Source organism: Jatropha curcas, chromosome 5 (genome assembly GCF_041381405.1).
Source record: "Jatropha curcas cultivar XTBG-Jc1 chromosome 5, XTBG_Jcur_1.0, whole genome shotgun sequence".
Taxonomy (NCBI): Eukaryota; Viridiplantae; Streptophyta; class Magnoliopsida; order Malpighiales; family Euphorbiaceae; genus Jatropha; species Jatropha curcas.
The window spans coordinates 26,052,079-26,075,182 of NC_143155.1; the positions used below are offsets into that span (position 1 = coordinate 26,052,079).

Sequence of the window (23,104 nt, forward strand, 5' to 3'; positions counted from 1 at the left end):
CCAGAAACAGAAGTATAGAACTATTACAAAGCATACACTAATCCAATCATTTTAAGACCAAATTACAAGTGTTAAAACATTCTCATCATGATCAATAAATAGTGACCTTGCATTGCAGAACAAGAATTACATGTAAATCCACTGCCTTCATGCAATCAGCCATTGTTGTTCATATTTTCATGATCACGGAAAAATTGACTTGACTGACACTAAATGAAAAATGCCCCAAAATTACAATCATAACAAAAGAACAATAACAGAGCATAACAAGCAATCCAACAAAAATCAGAAAGTAAATTTTTTTCAGTGCTTTTATTATTGATTGAAGTAAGTTGTGAAATAAATAGAGAAGATCTTGAAAAATCTACACAAATTTATATTTCCATCATCCCTGAAAAGCAATGCAGAAGGTAATTTTTCACTTTTGAATGAAGTCTTTCAGAATGTCACTTCTCTGCTCTAGCTTTGCATTTCTTCGCCAATTCGCAACTGCCCTCGATACAGTCGCATTTGCCTCCCGTATCTCCTCAACAGAGAACTTGTGCTCCACTATTCCCAAAGGTCCAGGCTGCAGTACCTTAACCACAGTTTCCATCTCTTGCTCAAGCTGCCTGTGCAATAGAAAACAGTAAGTAATCTAAAGCAAAGAGAGAGAATAACATAAAAGAAAGGGTAAATTATTATTTAGTCCCTCAGGTTTTACATAATTAACCAACTAATCTCAAGTTTTGTGCAAATATCTAGCTAGTCCCTCAGGTTTAACTCCGTTTAATTAAAAAGTCCTTCCGTCCGAAAAGTTGATTTTTTTCCGTTAATTGAAGACTAAAAGACTAAAATACCCCTCCCTCGCTGACGTGGACTAGTATGAAGCGATAAGGGAAAATTATTATTTAGTCCCTCAGTTTTTACATAATTATCTAACTAATCCCAAGTTTTGCGCAAATATCTAACTAGTCCCTCAGGTTTAACTCCGTCTAATTAAAAGGTCATTCCGTCCGAAAAGTTGATTTTTTTCCATAAAACCTCAAATATAACAAGTATTTTAGACCAAATTAGATAAATATTTTAGAACAAACTATTTTCTCTAATCTGACAAGTATTATGGAACAAAGACAGTATTAAAAAAAGGATAAAAAAATTAATTTGATGTTCTAATTAAATATTATTAAATTTAAGTGAATCATGAAAGTAAATACCTCTTCAAAAAAGTAAATACCTCATTTTTCTTTTTACCCCAAATTATCATCATAGTTTCTTTTTTAGAAAAAAAGTAATAAACATAATTTTCTATTTTATTCATATTTAATATGCAAATTTTACCAAGAAACATTACTATTATCATTGATAAAATCTAGAAAAAAAAAAAACAAAGTATTTCATCTATTCATAAATACTTTTAATGTTTTTATGGTAATTAAGTAAGTAAATTTATTCTTATAAATTATAACAAAATATTAATTAATTTTATTAAGTAAGCTTAAGTAAGAGAGGAGATGTTATATGATTTTGGAAAATTATAAAAATAATTATTAAATTTAATATAAATAATGATAAAATTGAAAAAAAAATTACTTACTCATTAATATTCACAAAAAAAAAAATATATATTTGCGGAGAAAACACCGGCTCTAAAACAATAGTTATTTATAGATAAAAAAAGTAATTATTATTGCCACCTATATTATTATAATTTCATAACTTTGAATATGAATATTAATATTTAATGCAAGGTTATCTGTGCAAACGATAAACTAGGTATATCATTATGGCATGGAAGGAATAAAAGGGAAAAAAACTAGGTATATCATTATCGCTTCATACTGGTCCACGTCAGCTAGGAAGGGGTATTTTAATCTTTTAGTCTTCAATTAATGGAAAAAAAATCAACTTTTCGGACGGAAAGACCTTTTAATTAGACGGAGTTAAACCTGAAGGACTAGCTAGATATTTGCACAAAACTTAGAATTAATTGGTTAATTATGTAAAACCTGAGGGACTAAATAATAATTTACCCTAAAAGAAAAAATAGTACATACAAGTAATACAAATAAAAAGAAAAAACCATTTTTAACAAAATTAAACAAAAACAGTTAAATTAATAGATCTACAAATATTCTCCGTTAAGATTCCTCCAGACTAAGCCCTACAACAAATCGATAGTAACCACCAACTTATAATTCTGTTATTACAGTGTATAATCTATACTTGCTGAAGAGGGAAAAGGGCATTCAATTTCTTAATTAGCATTAAACAAATTTAAAGAGAAAACCCCAATTGGCAAAAACTAAACACGAGTAAGAAGTGCCATAGGCAAAAATTTTTACCTGAAGATTCTTGAAAACGGCAACGCATTCCCCAGTCCAGAGAAAGATATGCGCATCTCGCTCGTCTCTTTGTAGTCGCTATTCCAGATTCGACGATAACAAGGGAGGGGAAGACAAGGGCTGTGTTCAGTGTTGAGCCCAGAGGCAGAACTAGATGTTTGCTTCAATGTTGGAAAGTGGCCTTACGGAAACGACGATGTTCTTGGCTTCTCAAAAAGGCAAGGCAAATACAGTGGAAACTTTTTATAAAGAAAAAAAAAAACAAAAATACAAACCGCCCATACCGAAAACGAACCCGGAACTTCTGAGTCTTGAGACCGGACCCACAAACTTTTAGGGATTTTTTTTTTATATATAATCATTATGTTCGGTGATTAATAATATTGATTATTAAATAAAATTTTAATAGCCGGTTATTAAATATAAAATTGTCATTAAAAATTTGTACATGTATATTTTCTTATTCTTCCATTTTATTAGTGTTTTTTAGTATTGCGACATGTCTTTCTTCTTTTTTTTTTCTCATTGCTTTTTATTTTGTTTTGAAATAACAAAGAAAAATAAAATAAATTTTTTAGATTTTTTTAAAAGAAGAGATGAAAAAATGAGAAGAAAGAAAAAGAACTTCTAAAAAGAAAGAAATGGATTGAATGTACCTATCTATCACAAATTTTGATGTTATGCCTAATTGTTCTAACTCTAAGTCAGAGCTAAAAAACACCATTTATGAAATGTTTAATGTATAATATTCTAAAAAAAATCTTCATAAATGCCTTTTTAGAATACAAAGTCTGATCGAGTGCCAGCCTTCAATAGTTCCATGAATGAAAAACAAAAAATTATGTCAAAGGAGCAATCTCACTAAACATGGCAACTCAAATTCTAACACTCCAAATTCCAAAAGCCCACCAAGCTGACATTAGACATACAATTAGAAGACTTAAATCACACTACACTTGCTATACTATACACTCTTTTTTAAAAATAAAGTTACTATCGTTGTACACACAATAATTGATTTACAGTCAGGAAACTGAGTGACGCCTTCTTTTCTGAAAGAAGAATCTTGTTTCTGAATTAGCTTTTCCTCCTATAGGCTTGAGACCATTAATTCTGAATAAAGAATTGAGCTTGCTTAATTTTTTTGTGAATGATTTGAATATCTTATTTGCCGGATGAGACTTTACAAGTTCTTGTTTCATAGACACATGGTCTTTTTCAAGATCAGTAAGTCTCATTCTCATTCTCGCAACTTCAAGCTTCAATTCTCTGTTCTCTCTTCTAACAGATGCATAGTTATCTCTAGGGGAGATAGCCCCACTTCCTGCTCCGCTGCTTGATCTTTGAGGGAACTGACCATTTATTGCCCCAAAAAAGAATTGATTGTGCCCTCCATTCATGGCATTTCGTAGCCTTATCTGCTCAAAGTACAGCACTTGTACTGCCATCTGCACCGGCAGCCTTTCATTTTGTGCAGCATGGCTGCAGGCTTCCTGTGATAATTTTTGACAGTCTATAGTCTTGCATAGTCTGTACCTCTCAGAGTCTTTAATGTTTGGATGAACCTGTAAATAGAAGCCTAAGATCATTTTATACTTGATGCTGAAATAGTAATTAACAAGATTTTTAACAGTATCCTAATGATATTGCTAAATATTAATAAGAAGATGAAGTTGCTAACCTTTAGGAAGATGTCCGCAGCTCTGTACAATCCATCACTGACTATACGAGCGTGGTCTGGAAGTAGTTCTGCTAGTGCTATGAACTTTGATGGCATCAAGTTTGAGTCTAGTGCAACTTCTGCAAGATAGGTGTCTAGTAATTTTGATACCTTAAGGATTGAGCTTTGCTTAGGAGATCCAGGACTGTCAAAATCATAAACCATCTCACTCTCATCGCGCAAGTGATTGTCCTCTTCATCATCCTCATCCAAGTTGAGAAACATGGAAAATATTCTCAATATTGAATCTGTATCATACATAGTGCTATGGGTATTTCCATGTGAATTTGCAGGAATTAGAATGTCTTCAAGAATTGCTTGATCTAGTTGAAGACCGATCCTTCTTTCTAAATCAGATCTACAAGAAGTAGTTGCTGATGCTGCTATTGCTGTTTTCAACAAACTCGAAAGAAAAGCCATTGGAACAGTACTTTTTCTTGATTGGGTCGGTAGTAAGCTAACAATTGCTTCAACAATGACCCTTTGTTTCTTCTGCAACTCCAAATCTAAAAGACTTCCTTTAACCAAATGAGGATCTCTTACAACTAGGCCTTGAAGAGAATTATGAGCATAATTTATCAAAATTTTGCTGATCATATCCTGTTTTAGACCCTTAGATTTCACTGCAGATAAAACTCGTTGGAAGAAATCAAGATTTAGCACTGTAAGTGATTTGCCCCACCAATCTGATGGTGTTTCTGGTTCTATATTTGCTTGTTTTGCTGGGAAGTTATGGTCAAGCTTTAGTAAGCCAGAAGTGAGCTGCTCTTTGCATGCATTGCTTGCAATTGCATTTATAAGTCTACTTATCAGGTTTATCTCTTCTGAAATAGGCAAGAGTGCTTCGCAGCGATGAAGGACAGATATTGAACTTGATATGTTTGGTAGAACCATCTCCTTTAGATAAGATTCAGCTCTGGCTTCCAGATTTTTTTCTGCAAAATCTTCTGTCATTTCTAGGAAATGTGCTGCGCATAATAGCATAGCAACATTTGATACTGTAATTTCCACATTTACACCATAGCAGAACTTTGCTGCTAACTCAAAGGCTTCTGCTCCACCTGGAACTGCAGCTATATTTATGCGTGAAACTTTTGAATCTTTTGCTTCCAACAACAATTTCCGGATTCTTCCGCTCCGAGAAACTAGTGGAAACTGCAAAAACCATATAATTAAAGTTCTTCTCTTTCTTTAAAACATATATTCATTTGCTTACACACATATCTTCTCAAGAAATAGATTCTGCATACCTTGTGAAGTGCAAAGCTAGATGCTCCAATTTCAACCGTGAGATCACTAGAAACGTCAGAAATCGGCCTGCAAGATGGTAGAATGATTGAAGTGGAACTGGAAAGGGACAAGAAAATTCCAAAATAAAAAAGGAAATAATTGATGCATACATGTTAGTTAGAGCCAATAATTTAGAGACCATATAAGAAGTCCTACTGCAGAACTCAACTCCCATTTTTGAAACCATTGATTTCAAAACAAGATTCACTTAAAAAGAAGTACTCTCTGTCCATAAACCACACAATAAACTTTAAAAGGCTACGTAGTTGCTTCTGCTACAAACCATAAGACATACCATCTCCAACATATGGACAATGTGATCCTTCTTGATTTTCTGAATTGACAAGGATGGCCCAGATAGAAAAATGGCAACTCAATTATTACAAAATGAGTGGCCAAACAGTAAGTTAGGCAATAAGGCAATATTTCCTAACTGTAAAAAGCTCTACTGAATGTTGCAGAAAACAAGTTATGGTTTCTGCAATGAGAACATTTTTAAAATTTTACTGAGATATAAAGACATTTAGACAAGAAATGATAATCTAATCTAACCATTGGATCAGATGAGAAGATTGTTGACCAACAAGGCACTTAATCTACTGGGCATGCTCAAATCAGATGAACTGTTGTTACTTATCAGTAGATATTTCAGGGCTTATAGAGAGTAAAAAACACTTTGAATTATTGACCCGCAAAACGTTGATAATACACGATAATAATGCATATAATGAGGCTCATGCTATTGTCCTTCAAGTGGAAATTTTGCTTTGTCAGGATCATAAAGATTGATTTGTCATACTCTGTGCTTTGTCTTTTGAAGGGGTGTGATGAAATGTAGTTTTCTTGTATTAATTAGGAGTTAGCTGTGACTGAAGATGATCAGATAACAACCCATAAAATTGCTTGGACCTACCAAAATTGCTAGCTGTTGGGTACTTTGAGGAAAACCTAATAAATTCCTTGAATAAATAGACCTTTTTTTTGAAAAAAAAAAAAACCAATATTTTCCCACCATCAGATTCTTCTATTGGCAAATCAAATCTAAAGTTTGAAATCAGTTAAAAAATAAGTCAAAACCATGATTTAAGCTCCTATCTATTTCAAGAAATTCACTTTCCTGTACTTTGCTATTCAAATTCTAAAAAAGAATTTGTATTGTATTGACTTTTCTTGCCAAAATTAAAAAATTCTACTGTTTTGCAAAACTATAACCACATTTTCACAATTTTACTGCTAAATATAATAAGTCTCTTATAATTATAGAACTTCAGACATCATATTCTAGAATGCACAATTAAAAATCACAAGAACACCAGAATACATATTAACAGTCATTACTTCAAATTCTTCTTAAATTCCTCTTTCCTTCTTTAATCTTTTATTCCAGGCAATACATTAGCTAACTATTTCAAGTTTATATTTTTTTTCAAATTCTTTTTTTCCCAAAAACCCAGGATCAATTTTTTTTTCCCCACAGTAAATTGAAAAACAAGCACAAAATCATACGATTTCATTGATCTAAATGCAGAATTCAATCACTAATTTCCATTCTTGAACTAGCTAGACTTGTATATGTATAACCCAGAAGCAGAAAATTACCATTCAGTGGCATGCCTTATACTTGAACTTGGACGAAATGATCTTTTCCCTGAAATGCTTGGCTTCAATTCAGCAACAGTAACAACACCCATCTCTTCCAAATTCTCAGTCTTAGATTATTCCCTCAGAAAGTGCTGCTCCACCACCAGCACCACCAACAACAACAACCAACCCACTAAAAAGTGTCTCTCTTAGGAAAAAGAATGTAACTGTTCTTTATTCTTTTTGTAACAACCCAAAACAAGATTTTATTATTCAGCTGCTGACATTTGGTTGTTTAAGGACACATGTCTTTCTCTTTTCTTCTTTTTTCCATGTAGAATAAGAAAGATAGGAAAGAAAGAGTGAGGGTAAAGTCACATGAACCCATGCAATGCAAGATTACTTTGTAATATAACTTTAATCGAGTGTTTATAGTGTGGCTTAATCTAAAGTCAAGAGTATATGCTCTTTTCGGTGAAAGGAAGTGAGAGGCGAGAATACTGTTTTTTTTTTTTTTTTTTTCCTTTACGGTGTTTGCGTTCTGAGAAAATTGTTGCAGGATTCCTGAAGAATTGCACTGCTTTTAGGAGATGTAATCATGGCTAGTGAAAGCTACCCACAAAAAGATTAGCTTAATTTAATTCTGTATTATGTGTAAAGCATAGTTAAAGTTGAGATTAGGAGTATGAGTTGGATTACATGTTATGATGACAACCACAGTACCTCAACTTAATCTCTGCTTTAATATCAGAAATTAATTTAATTGTAGCTTATTTTAGTCTAAGAAAGGTTGCAACCACGTAGGCTTTTGGGAGAAAGTTTATTCATTGATATTCCATTTATGGACCACCCACATCCTAAAAATTTAATCTAAATATTTTGTTAAAAAAATAAAAAAAGAGAGGATAATATTATAAAAAAACGTATAAAATATTTTTATAAAGTTATAATACACATATTTACTATTAAATTATATTTTGATATGTTTTTAAAAAGATATCATAATATATAAAATATAGGTAAGAGAAAATAAAATTAAAACAGATTGAATGTACTAAAGCAGAAATTATAAAAAGTAGGTGGCAATTTAAATGGAGACATAATAGTGAATTAAATGGCTAAATAATATAAGTACATGTTACAACAGTTACACTCAAACATAATGTAGAAGTCATAATTAGCAGGTTTGCTATTGGAAATATGACTGTTGGATTAATCATAGCTTAAGATTGCACGATCAGATGGTAATGATGAACCCATCAATTCATGCTTTTTCGCTGCGGCCGGATGGGCTGGTAGGTTATAATCACCCCTATTTATAAGTTAAATCAAATGACCAATCCAATGGTTAATATTTATTGATTGAGATGATAAATTACTTTATTTAAAGTAAAAATATAAATTCAATTTGAATAAGCACAATTTGTTAGAAAAATTAAAAATTTTTATATTTTATTATCTAAGATGGATTATAGTTCTGATTATAAAAAAATTATAATTATTAATTAATAGGCTAATGGCCTAATTGATTGTTAATTGCAGGCAAAGGAAGGGCTTGGATTTGTTTTCTAAGTTTTTGTAATCCCTAAAATTGAAACAGTTGGCAAATGAGAAGATGTTATTGATATTTGCAAATGTATGACCTAAAATTTGGGACTGAAATTGTCTGATTGAGAAACAGCAAATGCCCATGTTTTGTGGCCATGCCCAATTTTTTTGACAAGATGTTTATACTATTCTCCAAATTTGCAATTTCTTTGTTATTTTCCACTTTCATTTGACATATGAAAGATACAACAGAGTAAAAATGTACTCTACTTTATTTACATCGGTAACAAAGTGTTTTTCTTTTTTTTACCTTTTCTAGGAATACAAAGAGCTTTTAGTTCAATTTTTAATTTCTAATTTATAATTTCGCCCCTGTTATGAAAATATAAATTATAATTTTTGAAAAGAAATAATGAGACGGCCACTTGAAGAATTAATTATGAGACATGCCTGAAAAAAGGTAGCATAATTTGAGTAGCTATGTTATTAGCTATCTCGTCCCATTGGCATGGGGATATTGTAAATATAAGGTATTGTGGACCAAACAAAGATTGGCCTATAACTAGATGGTGACGGTAGCTTTAGCTTATACATAATACATTGGGAATCTTACTATATTATTCTAATAATTTGAAAAAAAAAAGATTATATTAATTTCAAAATCCTTTTAAATGTTTGATTTTATTATAAGTTGATGGGTGAGGAGGCATGGATTTGGAGCAGGGAAAAGAGTCACATAGCAAAAAGACTCAGGGAAAAAGAGTGTTTGAATGATTAGGGCAGGTGAGGAAAGGGTTTGTGGTTACAAACTTACAATTATGATGTACTCTACTGTACACAGAACATGTGAGCCCTATCCCTCCCTTCTTTTCTCTTCTGTTCTGTTCTTTACCCTTCTTAAGTTTTGATGTCTGCTCAGGAATTAACATTGCTAATCGTGCGGGTTCAGAGATTAAATTACACTAATTATCAAACTGTCCCTTAACCACTCACCCATCACCATTACTGTCATTTCTTCTTCTTCTTTTGTTCTCATCTTTTCTTTTCTTTTTTTTTTGGAATTTCTTCATTAGGAATAAAGGAAGGAAAGAAATAAACTAGGATAAGAGAATTTATACTTGCCATAATCTTTTTCAATTAAAAGAAAAAAATAAGAGTAAAGGGGTTGGAATTTCTCAGATTAGGGTTACATGTAGGCCCGTGCCTCTGTTTGAGTTAGACCATTAGTCCAATCCAAGGCCTTTTCACTTCACATCCGGGCCTTATAATAATGGGCCTTACTTAAATGTCCCATCACAAACCTGTATGAGTGTGACCCAAAGAGGTTAAAGGAGAGTAATCCCTAATTGAATGATTGAATGATGTTATTGACTATTTTGTTCAGTTATGACTCATCTTTATGTTAAAAAAAAAAATAAAATTGTTTTTTAGAATGCGACCTCTGTAAACAGAAGGAGTTACAACTCACAACTCACTGTAGAGATTTCTAAATTTTAAATATCGATATCTCTAATAGAGTTGAATTTAAATTCATTATTACATCGACTCTATTTAACTATATCTTTATTTATATATTTTGTCCATAAAAATATAAAAAAAACTTATCGAATTGGGTAGGTATGGTTTTTAATGTCATTGAACTGATGGATGAATAGTGAAAATTCCTCCTAACCTTTTCTCTTTATTCAAGTTAATTTGTAGGTAAGCTAGAAAGATTTTTTTTTTTTTTTTTTTTTTTTATCTTTATTAAAAGAACGCTTTTGATTTCTCTAAAGTTTAAAAGTAAAACTTGTAGCATAAGATTTTTGCCTTTTTGGTATAACCACAGTAAGGTTGGCTGTTGCTAGAATACTGTATTTTGGCGTTTGAGATGAAAATTTTCTAGCCGGGTAGACTTTTAGAAATCTATCACAAAATTTTTATTTTATGTTTTCGTTCGACCTTGCCAACCGGAGCTTTGCTTGAGATAATTATTTTTTAATTTAAAATTATATATCATTTACAAATAATACTCCTTCCATCTTTCTTTTACTCATATCAAATTAGTCTTATTTTTTTTTTTAAATAATAAAATTTTATTCTATTCCTATCTAATGTTCATTTTCATCAACAAATATATTGTTATTACTAGTAATCAAGTCTTGAAATGAAGACCTGATTAAATCATGCAACTTCTATATTTTCACATTAGCAAAAAAAACCAATTAAAAAATACAAGCAAAGGAATCTATTTAAGCTTGCTTCCTCTATTCAATTCATGCTTTTATGTAGAGATGACTGCTACAGGCACAATTAGTCAAGGTTATCTGAATTCAGAATTCACATAAAAGTTATAATCTTAAACTCCACAGAAATCTTTGCTAAAATAAAGGCAGGAATCCTGAAGTTTCAACCATTGTCACATGACTAAAAACAATGCAAAATAATAGACATAATTTACAGTTAAAGGACATCTCTGTCTTTCCACTAAACATGAAGAGCTTATACTTGATGACACCTTGGGGTCAACATCATATGGCTTCATGCCTACTTGTAGTCTTCAAAGTATTCTCCATAAATGCCCTCAAAAAAAAGAGGCAAAATAACACCTTTTGATCCCTCTGAAATCAACTAGATAAGCTCGCAATTACAAAACTGGAAGTTTGTCCTGAATTTTTAGGAGAGAAAGTGAAAGATGGGCTGACTAATAAGTGGGGATTTGACTAATCTTTCCATCACAAAAATTACCAGAATCAGTATAAAGAAGACTTTAAATTTGAGAAAATGGTGTAGGCTAGCCTGTTACACTGAGATTATTTGGAAGCTTTGCAGAGAAGTTCATATGGTGACTGCTACTGAAGCTTATTTGAGAGCATATTGATGAGTACAGATAGATAATTGGTCCTATTATGAACTAAACCAGATTGGATGATAAACCTTTACGCAGACTAATGAAAATTCCGGACAAACTATAATTTACTAAGCTCTATAAACAGAAAACCAAATGAGGAGTGGTGAATCTGATGTCTACTGAATGGTGATTTTAGGGTTTTAAATCAACTAGAACGACGGACCTCACCACCTTGTCTTGTGCTTCTGCCACTGGTTAAAGGAACAGAACTCTGACCTGATAGTTGCAAATCAGAAAGTGGAACAGACCCAGTCTGGGAGAAAATCAACCCAACTGAACTGCTTGATGTGTTTCCAGACGAAGGAATTCTGCTCAAGTAACTATCCTTTTTTGTTGCTCCAATCAGTTCAGGTCGCAATTCAGAGGAAGGGGATGAAGGGGCCAGGGTAGCCAGCAAAGACCCAACATATGGAGCAACTGGCATATCAATAAGAGAGGATGCTGATGGACTATATCTCATCATTGGATGATCAAATTTGCACGTGGAACCAAATTTGCAGTGCCCATTTCGCATATAGAAGGTGCAATGTTGCACTCCCTGTTTAAAACAAAATGCTTCATTATTTAACAATAGTCTGAAAGGAAGATTATAACATGCATGGATATTACATTTCAGCATCATAGATCATTGGGTGCAGGGAATAAACAAGTTACTCGAACAGAAAAGATTTGGCAAGATTGAATCAGGGTAACTGGAGATTTGACAAGATTGAATCATGAACTGGCAGGATGCATATATTATGCAAATAGTTATATGACAAGTCACAAAAAGTAGCTACTAGCTAGTTAGTTCCAGCCCATTATGCTTCTCTACTTGCCCGTTACAATAATGAAAATAAGACATAATGATCGACAACATGTAAGTTAGCACATAATCGCAGAAAAACAGTTCTCATATCAAACAAAATAATTAAAAATAAAAAAAACCATAAGTTTTACTAAAAGAGAGAAAGTTGAACATGAATGTATTTATAATTAAAAATATAAGAAAATAAATTGGCACCTTAAAATCAGAAATGCAAAGTGCTCAGAGCATTATCTCAAATTTCACGTTTTGCAGGCATCATCAGAAACCCACTATACCCAATCAAGTGTAGAAGAAAAAGAAATTAAAATTCGCAGAGCACCTTTTCTTTGGCAAGGAAGAGGGCTCCACCGCCTCTCTAGAGGGATGGGGGTTTGAGTTTTCATTTGGTTTGGACTGAATTATTTTGACTTCTTTTGCATTTTGGTCCTCTTTGGGTTGGGAATTTGAGATTTATATGTATAGAAAGAAGAAAATGCATAAATTCACATACTGGACGTAAAGGAAGACCGAGTGGGCTGAGGACACAATTTGTTCTTGGCACAATCCGATCCCGAGGGTGATGATATCTACAAGATGATCCAAATTTACAGTCTCCAGTCCTCAGGTAGTACTGGCATTCAGGTTCGCCAGGTCTCTCTGGAAAAGTTAGCTCCTTTTGAGTACCGCTTGATAGGCCAGCAACAGAAGAGGGTGACGGGTAGGTTCCGACAAGTGCAGGTGTTGAAGAAGATACATATAAAGAAGTTCCTCCAACTGCTGGCTGTGCACCAGGAGACATAACAGGGCTTACAGGTGCCTGAACCAAACAACACAAGCCAGCATAAGAAATGCATACAATTTTGCAACAACTCAAAGCAAATAAAGCTGTAATATTACCGAGTAATGACTCCAACCCGGAATTGGAACCACTCCAGGGGAAAACAACACAGGACCATAAGCCCCTTGCACATATGAACCAGGTAACAGCTGAGGCCTCACCCTCAAGCTGGTGGATGCACCCCCATATGGTTCAGGTATAGGAATTGAAGGTGACTGCACCGGCTGATAAAACTGGGGTGCAGATTCTGGCATAGATGTGCCAGCTGGTGGAGGATGATGGAATTTACAAGTTATGCCAAATTTGCACTGCCCCGTTTTCAAATAGTAGGAGCATTCTTTCTCACCCTGTAATGATAGAAAATACATCCAAAATAAATAAATAAATAAATTTTCTTATAGGTGCCTTGACAGTTTAGTAAATATGAATTTTAATATTGATCTCGTGCACATGTTGAAGGAAAATAAAGAGGAGAATTTGTACCGGTCGTAATGGGTATCCATGTATATTTAGTGGAACATGGCTCAAGGATCCACCTCCATGTTTCGGATGGTGGAACTTGCAAGAAGCACCAAATTTACAGGTTCCAGTCTTCAAATAAAACTGCAAAGAGAAAAAAATAATACAAGTGGCAGACATTCTTTCCAGAGCATCGATAGTGAAAAAAGAGACCGATTATCTTAGTAATTATTTTAATTCCAAGTACATTTGCACCCCAATTAATATTATACCTGACAAAGGGGTTCCCCCGCTCGTTCTGGGTACTCCCCGGTAGCTCTTACAGCCGCCTCAACCTAAGAAACATTCCAAATAAAGAAGATACGAGAAAACATTTGTTCGCATTAGTTGCAAGCTAATAAAAACAAAAACAAAAATAAAGGTGATCCCAACAATGGATTTTTGCGTTATATTTCATTGAATAAGACAAGAATTCAACTTCACAGAGTCCAGAAAAATACAATCTAAACCATGAACTTCCAAAGATTCTGCTCTCTTCTTTTTCTTGTTTCCCATAAACCAAAAAAACTTGATTATGGAAAAATCAATGAACACCCCCCCCCCCCTCCCTCTCTCTTCTTTCAACTTAGACCAAAGTCCAATGCATAACTGGCACAATAATCATATGCTTTGTCAACACAGATTCCACATTCTATTCATTCTACTGTAGCTCTAGCACAGTATAATAACTTGCTCATTGCATATAAAATTATATGCAAAACGGAAAACCCACAACGAAAGACCACCAGCAACTGGTGATAATACAGTTAAAATACAAGTGATTAAGGGGTTACCGCAGCGCGATTACGAGGGTGGTTATAACGGCACCTGGCACCATACCCACAACATCCAGTTCGCATATAGTACACACAGTCAGGCACGCCGGACCGCTCCGGATACGATTCGCTGCTAGCCAGTCCCAATCGCCACATCGATTCTACATTCAACGAAACCATAGAATCAAAAGAAAACCCTAACCCTCACTTCACATTTCCAAAACCCTAGAAATCAAATAAAAAAAGGAGAGCTGCACAATCCAAACCCAAATAAAAATATCAAATGCGAGCGAAATTAAACCAAATTTAAATGAAAAGTAAAAACAGCAACAGACCTTCTAGCCCGGTCTCGCCGGCCGCAGGGTTCCATTGGGGTTGCTGACCCGATTGGGACCCATTCCTTGCTTGGTTTCGACCGTAAAACTCCATCAAAACGGGGTTTTCTTGTTTTGGGGAGAGGAGGAGAGAGGATTCTGTACACTTTACAAGGAACTAACAACAAAACGTTACAGTTACAGAATGTTCTAGAAGGATCGGCGGAGCTCGATCGAGTGAAGCTAGTACAGTAGTCTAAGCGAAGAAGAGATTTGATTTTTGAGATGCTTTAGCAGTATGGAGCTTCTGCTTTCTCTCTCTCTCTCCAACCCCTTTTTTCTCTCTCTAACACTGTACGGGTCTGGCTTTGGTCCTTTTTACCTTTTTTTTTTTTTTGTTTTGTTTTCTCGCTCCTGAACTCTCCCTCTCTCTCTCCCTCTCTCTCCCCCTTTATTTTTCCAATTTTGAAATATTTTATATTTTATTTATTTATTTTTGGGATGTGTCTGTTTGTTTCCGTACCCGCCAAAACCACCTCCGGAAGGGGTAATTTTTCGCGGAAAATGTTTAAAGACGCGGTTTGGGCCTAAGCAGGTAACCGACACTACAGTTTCCTGTAATTACCAGAGTAGCCTTGTACGGCGTAGGGATCAATGGAATAGACAAATTGCATTTATGTATTTATGTTTTATGTCTTTGGTCTGTGTTTTAGCAGTGGAGTGTTGGCCATTCGTTGCAAGCTAGAAGCTATAAGCTACTTTAAGCTTCCTCATTTTGGACTGTGGTATTTTTGTAATAAATTTGACTGAAATGCGCTTGTTACTACTAATGTGGCTTCTAATTATCAAATAATTAGATATTGTGTGCTTGGCTTTTATTGTCTATTGTGAAATTTTGTTTTATAGAGGTATTATCTCTTTTCTGTGTGACAATTTTGTAATTTAATGGAAAAAGAAAAGCATTGAACGTCTTATTTTGTCTTGTCCTAATGCTAAAGATGTGTGATTTGAAATTATTTGAATTATTATATCTCATCTAATTACAATCTATAGCTTTTTAAATTTTGGTTAGAGGCTATTTTAGTTGCTTTAGTGCAAATAGGGGAATGAGAATTTGCTTTCTTAAAACTGCATCAATTCATGCACATGCCATTTAAAAAAAAAAAAAAATAAGCCAAACCCTCAATTTGTCAACCAATTCAAATTGCACCTTTCACCTTTTGATCTAATTATACTATAAAATTAAATTAAGGTGAAGTTTACGATTTATTTGAATTATTGCATCGAATATGAAATGCGTCATTTTAACTTTGAATTTGGGTTAGGTAAATTCAAATTAAGACAGTAAATATATTTTACTTTAATGTTACTTTTTTTAATGATAACCCTAACTCTAATTTGATTTTAGAGTGACATTAGACTGAAAATTTGAAAATTGGAATGCTTGAGAGGTAAAGGTCCACCTCCTTTGCCTTCTCATTGCTTAGTTATTTTTTATTTATTTATTTTTTTTTTTAAAAAAAGAAGAAGCATATGTTTGGTTTGATTTAGAGGTTATCACTTACCCTTCTCATTAAATACCCGCTTAAAAGTTGAAACTTGACTTTTAACTCCCCCTGAGTTTTATTAAGTCTATATTCAAAGAAAAAAAAAATTGAATCCGGACTAAACTTTATTATTCCAATCTCACAAGATATATATGAGTATTAGAAAATCTACCTCAGCGGCTATATCAACCCACGATTCGCCTCTAATCTGGTTCATACATAAATGTGGTGCAATGGTAAATTTTATGAGTTCTAAATCAATTAATTTATATCATTTTGAAATATGTGACATTCAATTTACATCCATTATATTAAGATTACATTTTAAATTTGGTCACATTAATTTTGAAATATGTGACATTCAATTTACATCCATTATATTAAGATTACATTCTAAATTTGGTCACATGTGAATTTATAATGGAACGAATTACCTTTTGCGATTCGGTTTTAAATGTAGAGTATTATAAGTAATTAATTAGACACTCATTAAAATAGCATTTTAGGCCAATCATTTCTAGAATATTTTTTTTTTTAGAAATGCAATTGTGTCTAGGTTTAATTGTCTTATAAAAATAAATGATTCAAGAATTAAAATTTATCCATAGATTGTTATGATAATAGTACAATTCATTTATGCAATACAATTAAAATTTCATTGATAACTTTATCCATGGATTTAAATGGTACTTTTTGGGCGAGAAACAAATAGTTCAATAAATAAAATTTCAAGAATTAATTTACCAATGAGACGGATAAATTTAATATTACGGTTGAATTTGAAGGATTAAATAGTTATTTATCTTGAAAAATTATTATAACGGTAAATACCAGTACATAAAATTTCAACTACCCATATTCTAATTAAAAAATTATTAAAGTAGTACTTTCTCACTCCCCCATCCTTTCCGCTGTAATGAATACAGTTGTGTATGTGGTACAGGCGTCCACCGTTTCTTCCTGACTTCCCTTTTCAGAAGACTCAGAAAGGAAGCAAGTGTATTCTAAACCGGTTTACGGAAAACATCAGCCCGTGTTCGGTTTAGACCAACCAATTTTACCAAACAACATCTTATCAGTTCCGCGCGTTCACCCTTCATCAGTCTTTTACAGCCTCTGTAGACTGTAGCTCTCTTCCCCGTCTTTCCGTTCTTGAGCTCCTAAACTTACAGGACACCATGACCAGCTTAACGACGAGCTTAACAGTTGCCAATCCCAATCAATGTCCAGTACAACAGCATTTTCGCTTTCAATTTAGAAGAAGTTCTTTGCTCCTTAGACCTCCGCAGAGACGCAGAAATCTGAGAATCGTTTGCATGGCTGTGCGTATGATTTCCGTTACGGAAAACTTTTTGAGAGTCGTTTTATACAGTATTATAATTAGCATCGCTCATAGTCTTGAACCTAAGTGCTTTTATATATATATATATAATCTGAGATGAATTGCAGGAGCCTTATTTGATAACAAAGCTGGAATCTGCAGAGAAGACGTGGAAAGAATTATCGGTACGCTCTTCTATTTGATATTTAGGTACTGTGGAGTTTCGATTTTTTTGAAGCATGAAATTTTTGTGGTATTGCTTTCGTATGTGTGTTGGGGGTGAAGTTCAGTAAGTTCAGGATTGGTTCTAGACTGTAGTTGAACCAAATCTGGGCTATAACTTGTACAAACTAGTTTTTGGTGGGTTTGGCTTGTAATTTTTGAGAAGGCACGTTGAATGTCTGATATCGCATCTGATGTTAGTGTGTTACCACCATATTTATTTACTTGTATAAATATTTAGTTTTAACTCACACAAGATAAATTGCAGGTCAAGCTGGCTGATCCAGATGTCGTCTCAAATCCAAGCGAATATCAAAAGCTGGCACAATCTGTGGCTGAGCTTGATGAAGTATTGAAGTTCATCTTTCTTTTTCCCTTTTCAAGTTTTCCTCGAAACACTTTGTCGCAGTTGATTATATTTTCTTTTGCTGAACTACGGTTTTCTGTTGTAATTGGGAAACTAGGTTGTGTCGACTTACAGGAGATTCAAGGAGTGTGAGAAGCAGTTAGTAGAGACCAAAGGTTTAGCCTCAGTTTGCTTCTTCTGTTAAACTCTTTCTGTTCTGTTTGTCTGAACTTTGAGATAAATTCCTTCTTCTGTTAAACTCTTTCTGTTCTGTTCTTTGGTCTGAATTTTTTCACATCCTTTTTCTTCCTGCGATGTGACAGCTTTAGCAAAAGAGGAAGGAAATGACGAAGATATGGCTGAGATGATAGCATATGAAATCGAATCTTTATCCAATGAACTTAAAGAGCTCGAGGAGAAGCTTAAGGTGTCATTTTCATGTTCTAACTTATTCCAATCTTACCAAGTTATGTTTGCTGTTTGCTTGACCTAATGCTTTGGCCTCTTGCTGACATTTTATATTGCTTCAATGTATTCAACCAACTGCTTATCTTATTTCAATTCCACAATCCCGAGGCCAAATTAGTTCTTTTGTGAAATTGTTCATTAATATTAAGCATTGTTGTTGTAGAGGAATTGCCATTTTCATCTCCTCTTACTCGACATTGAATTATGACCTGTTTTTTCATTTATATCATATTTGCCATTTGACAGGTACTACTGCTACCCAGTGATCCTCTTGATGCAAGAAATATAATGCTTGAAGGTTGTTATACCCTTTTCCTCTTCATAAAATTCACTACATCTATCTCATTGTTTGTGGGTTATCTGCTGCACAGAAAGAGGCGACGATGCTCTGCATATAATATGTATTTTCTTAAATGGGATTTTTATTGCATCCTTTTGAATTCTTTTATGTGGGAATTCTGATATTACCTTAAAAGTTTCTACAACTAAAGTAGGGATACATTTGACCTTAGATTTCTTGAATCCTGTTTACTTTCGTTGTACTAATCCTTTGTTTGGAATTTTGTGAATTGCCTTCCTATGATTTACTTTTATAATTTAATGGTTTCGTGTTGCTTGTTATGCTACAAACATCGTCAGTATGGCATTGAAAAGAATTGAACATAGATGCATGTGCTACTGATGGTGCCCATACTGTTCTATTTCACTCATGTTATTGATTTAATTAGTTGGCTCATTTGCAGTAAGGGCAGGTACTGGTGGCGATGAGGCTGGAATCTGGGCTGGTGATCTTGTAGGTACATGCTCCTCTTGTCCTGCCAAATCTGTCATGTCTTTGTTTTGAGCTCTCATGCTCTAACTTTTCACTTTACACACCTGTGTGTATCAGATGCTTAAAATGTGTATGGGAATACGACTGAAGGAAAATAAAAGAAATAAAAGGGAAAAAAGAAGAAGACACAGAAGAACATACCTGTGGTGAGCATGGATATGCATTCAACACCTGACTGAAATTTGGGCAACATAAGCTCCAATTTATACAATTTCTGAAATCAGAGAGAAAACTTATTTATCTGCGGATGAAAAAAAAAAAAATAATAGAGCAAACCTGAAAATTGTGGTTGAAATATTTAGCTAAAATTGCTCGACATGCTTAAGAAAGTATATGAGAAAATTTCTGAGTGATGTTTTCTAAGGTTTTATCTGGCTCAAAAAAAATCTCTTGCCACATAACGTGATGCTTGGTGTCGTAATTCACACCGTTCCCCGCTTAATGAAAAATGTTGCATTATCCAAGCCATCTTTCTAAATGGAGTAAAGGTGCTGTGTGTTCAGTGAGCTGGATAATATTTTCCTTCTAATTTCAAAATATGCTGGAATTTTAAATTTGTGAAGTGGTTCATTGTGAATTTGTATGTAAACTGTTTATCTGTTAAAGGCTCAGATTATTGTTAGTCAATACGTTATAGATTTGTCCCTGAAAAAGAAAAAAAAAAGGGTATAGGTTAGATGTAGAGCTTACTATTGAGGGAATGAGTTCTACACGTTTTCACTTTTTTATCTTCTCATCTTCTCTCTTGTATTTTTTGGTAAATAAATGGCTGGAGATGTATGCAAAAATGGTCCTTTTTGCTTCAAAAGCAGTCATTATTTTGATATTTTATTTGAATCTGAATGCTTCCTGACGCAGATTTACTTCTTTTTTCCCCTTCTCAATTCTTAGATCCGTCTGTATCAGAGATATAGTGAAAGAAACTCTTGGAAATACTCTTTAATCTCAAGTTCTGAGGTAGGCCTCAATGATATATTCAGACACACAACTGTATGTTTGATGCTGTTTGTGTTTTGACTGCAAAGTCCTTTCACTAATTAAGGCCGAAAAAGGCGGATTCAAAACCTGTGTGATGGAGATAAAAGGCAATCGTGTTTATAGCAAATTAAAATATGAGTCTGGTGTTCATCGAGTTCAACGTGTTCCTCAAACAGAAGCACAGGGGCGCGTGCATACTTCTACTGCAACTGTGGCTATCATGCCTGAGGTAGAGTATATTTCACTGATAGATTAGGCATACCTCTTCTAGATCTAGGATGTGAAAGTTTGATTTCATGTTGTTTTCTGTTTTATGTGAAAAATGCCAAGGTATGGATCTGGATAACCCTTTGAGCTTTGTGGACCCTTGTTTAAACTAGGTTATCATGCCCCACAGATATTACCAGAATATCAAGTTCTGCTTGAATTTTAAAATATTTGATGGGTATGGTGGACATTTTCTACTTGAAATGTTTGATTGGTGATTAATATATTTTGTTGAACTTCTTAATAGATGCTGTTGCCTCATCACATTAAGGTCTTTGATATAGATCTAGAACTTTAATTCCCTTTTGCTAAAGATGCCTGATGTTGAGTCTGATGGTCTGATCATAGTATGATTGATCTTGATAAATGTCATATGGAATGATGCATCACTTAGATCTCCTTAGCACTATCTATATCAGATCTCTTTTACATCCTCTTTGCTCAGTGCATGGCATTCTCATGCTTATGCTTTGTAGTAAATTTAGGCAGATGAAGTTGAGGTGGTAATTGACCCGAAGGATATCGAACTTACAACAGCTAGGTCTGGGGGTGCTGGAGGTATGTAACAGCTGGTTTTAGCTCATATATTAACATAATGAGTTAGTTCTTCTCTCTCTCTCTCTCTCTCTCTCTCTCTCCCCACCTTTCCATGGGCATGCCCAGGAAAAAGGAAGAAAGATATCTCTTTAAACATTTTTGCGCATGATACAGGGCAAAATGTCAACAAGGTTGAAACAGCAGTCGATCTCTTCCACAAACCAACAGGAATCCGCATCTTTTGTACTGAAGAAAGAACACAACTTAAGAATAAGAACCGTGCTCTCCAGCTTCTACGAGCAAAACTGTAAGTACTTAATCGCTCAATGTATCTTTTGATTAGTCTGGCAATCTTGATGATTTCAAGTCACACAAAATTCTCCTTTTTACAATAATGTTCTGCAATCCTTCATTCTTGAATTTCATCATAGCAAAAGTGAATTCTTGAACTTTTGTTCGAAAAGAGCAAAGTTAAATGTAAACTGAAGTATCTATTTGTCCTTCCATGTTCAAGTGTACTTTTTTCACTACTGATCTTAATCAACTCTTATATTATTGGACTAGGATATGAACTGAACTCCTCAATATTCCTTCTTTTCTGGTAAATTAATGATAAAACATGACCCTACAGGTATGAAATGAAAGTAAGGGAGCAGCAAGAGTCAATTAGGAATCAAAGAAAACTACAGGTATATATTGCTTTTAAGGTCATAGAAGATCCATGTGAGATTGCATGATTGTAGGAGCAAATATCATGGATTTTAACCTTTTGTTTTACGTAGTGTCTTTGTTTTCGCTGTTGGTTTTCAATTCGAAGGGAATCATTATAGTTATAATCATAATCATGGATTGTTAATCATGGATTGTCACTAATGTTCTCGGTGGCTGTCCTATCTCTCATCTTTATTTTCTGCTGATTAACTGCATGTTTAATAGAAGCATAGTTGAATGTAGTGGAACATAATTATTATTCAAGAAAAAGTTTAATGTAATCATTGGTTGAAAATTTATTTCATTATATTATATTTTGCTTCTCCAAAACAACCTTCTAGAATCAACTATGTATTCTTTCCATTTTCGCATAGGCATGATGTGATTTTAGTGGTCGAACTGGCATGGAATATACATCTCAAATGATTCTTAGACGTTGGACTAAAATATGGTTTTTGTCATATTCTAAAAAATGCAGGTTGGCACAGGTGCTCGTGCAGAAAAGATTCGGACATACAATTACAAGGTGTTCTATCATCCTCATCCTATCCTTACTAACGACTCTTTAAGTTTTGATTATCAAATTGCTTAATGGTTTAAAACTTGAAATAAGCTGTTTAGTGAGTTGAGTTTAGTCTTAATAACTGTATGTTTTCAGAAGGTTATAACATTTATTGTTTTGTTTAATTAGGATAATAGAGTCACTGACCACAGGTTAAAGATGAACTTTGAGCTCACTTCTTTTCTTGATGGTGACATAGAGAATGCAGTGCAGGTACTTAGTATTATTTTCTTACTTTTAATTATTTTCTTTCTCCCGTGCCTCTGAGGTGCTTGCTTCTTGCAGGCATGTTCTGCTATGGAGCAGAAGGAACTTCTGGAGGAACTTGCAGAGTCTGTAGGCGTCCCAGCTGGCTGATTCACGTCATTTTGTCTGTGTGATTGAGACATTCACGGCGTAATCTTAAAAGCCCTTTAGAGGAATTGATACAACACTAAGCAATACGGAGGACACAATATTTGTTGCCACTGTGGTGGTGTTTGCTACATTGTCATTTTTCCATAGCAACATTCTTAAGATGGAAAATTAAATCTGTAAATCTGTATTCATATTACATCTTACTTGAAACCAAATATATTGGAACTATCTTTTCCAGTATTATATGATTATTATATCCCCACCCTCGTACCGTTTCATTGTAAGAAGCATCAACAAAGCAAAAAGCTAGTGATATAAAGTATGAGATAATTCCCATCTTTATCATGATTTTTCTAATTAATTAGATTTTATTTGGTTAAAAAATTAATT

General features: G+C 33.8%; 4 protein-coding genes across 7 annotated transcripts; 1 reads left to right on the top strand and 3 right to left on the bottom strand.

Annotated features, from left to right (window-relative positions):
- Nucleotides 1–288: 288 nt before the first annotated feature.
- On the bottom strand, nucleotides 289–2,566 carry LOC105642466 (zinc metalloproteinase aureolysin). The gene is made up of 2 exons (XM_012227297.4): nucleotides 2,325–2,566; nucleotides 289–611 (listed from the first exon to the last, which is right to left on the bottom strand). Exons 1-2 carry the CDS (start codon nucleotides 2,378–2,380, stop codon nucleotides 419–421), a joined length of 249 nt encoding a protein of 82 aa, XP_012082687.1. The 5' UTR covers nucleotides 2,381–2,566; the 3' UTR covers nucleotides 289–418.
- Nucleotides 2,567–3,072: 506 nt separating this feature from the next.
- On the bottom strand, nucleotides 3,073–7,448 carry LOC105642467 (BTB/POZ domain-containing protein At1g03010). 3 transcript variants are annotated; one of them, XM_012227300.4, is made up of 4 exons: nucleotides 6,934–7,448; nucleotides 5,295–5,391; nucleotides 4,006–5,199; nucleotides 3,073–3,889 (listed from the first exon to the last, which is right to left on the bottom strand). In XM_012227300.4, the coding sequence occupies exons 1-4, from the start codon at nucleotides 7,023–7,025 to the stop codon at nucleotides 3,350–3,352; spliced, it is 1,923 nt and encodes a 640-aa protein (XP_012082690.1). In that variant the 5' UTR covers nucleotides 7,026–7,448; the 3' UTR covers nucleotides 3,073–3,349. The 3 variants fall into 3 exon arrangements, with proteins under 3 accessions (XP_012082690.1, XP_012082688.1, XP_012082689.1); XM_012227298.4 differs by having other exon boundaries at nucleotides 5,295–5,361; nucleotides 6,934–7,447; XM_012227299.4 differs by lacking the exon at nucleotides 6,934–7,448 and adding an exon at nucleotides 5,445–5,828 and having other exon boundaries at nucleotides 5,295–5,361.
- Nucleotides 7,449–10,765: 3,317 nt separating this feature from the next.
- On the bottom strand, nucleotides 10,766–15,000 carry LOC105642468 (Zinc finger C-x8-C-x5-C-x3-H type family protein). 2 transcript variants are annotated; one of them, XM_012227301.4, is made up of 7 exons: nucleotides 14,588–15,000; nucleotides 14,271–14,413; nucleotides 13,710–13,772; nucleotides 13,462–13,581; nucleotides 13,038–13,325; nucleotides 12,652–12,957; nucleotides 10,766–11,891 (listed from the first exon to the last, which is right to left on the bottom strand). In XM_012227301.4, exons 1-7 carry the CDS (start codon nucleotides 14,679–14,681, stop codon nucleotides 11,499–11,501), a joined length of 1,407 nt encoding a protein of 468 aa, XP_012082691.1. In that variant the 5' UTR covers nucleotides 14,682–15,000; the 3' UTR covers nucleotides 10,766–11,498. The 2 variants fall into 2 exon arrangements, with proteins under 2 accessions (XP_012082691.1, XP_089577577.1); XM_089721451.1 differs by having other exon boundaries at nucleotides 14,271–14,503.
- A 2,062-nt stretch (nucleotides 15,001–17,062) lies between these two features.
- On the top strand, nucleotides 17,063–22,976 carry APG3 (Peptide chain release factor 1). Its single transcript, XM_012227303.4, has 15 exons — nucleotides 17,063–17,435; nucleotides 17,563–17,619; nucleotides 17,925–18,005; nucleotides 18,121–18,178; nucleotides 18,326–18,429; nucleotides 18,717–18,768; nucleotides 19,214–19,263; nucleotides 20,194–20,259; nucleotides 20,345–20,509; nucleotides 21,033–21,105; nucleotides 21,259–21,391; nucleotides 21,716–21,773; nucleotides 22,274–22,321; nucleotides 22,487–22,570; nucleotides 22,643–22,976. Exons 1-15 carry the CDS (start codon nucleotides 17,292–17,294, stop codon nucleotides 22,712–22,714), a joined length of 1,245 nt encoding a protein of 414 aa, XP_012082693.1. The 5' UTR covers nucleotides 17,063–17,291; the 3' UTR covers nucleotides 22,715–22,976.
- The last annotated feature ends 128 nt before the right edge of the window (nucleotides 22,977–23,104 follow it).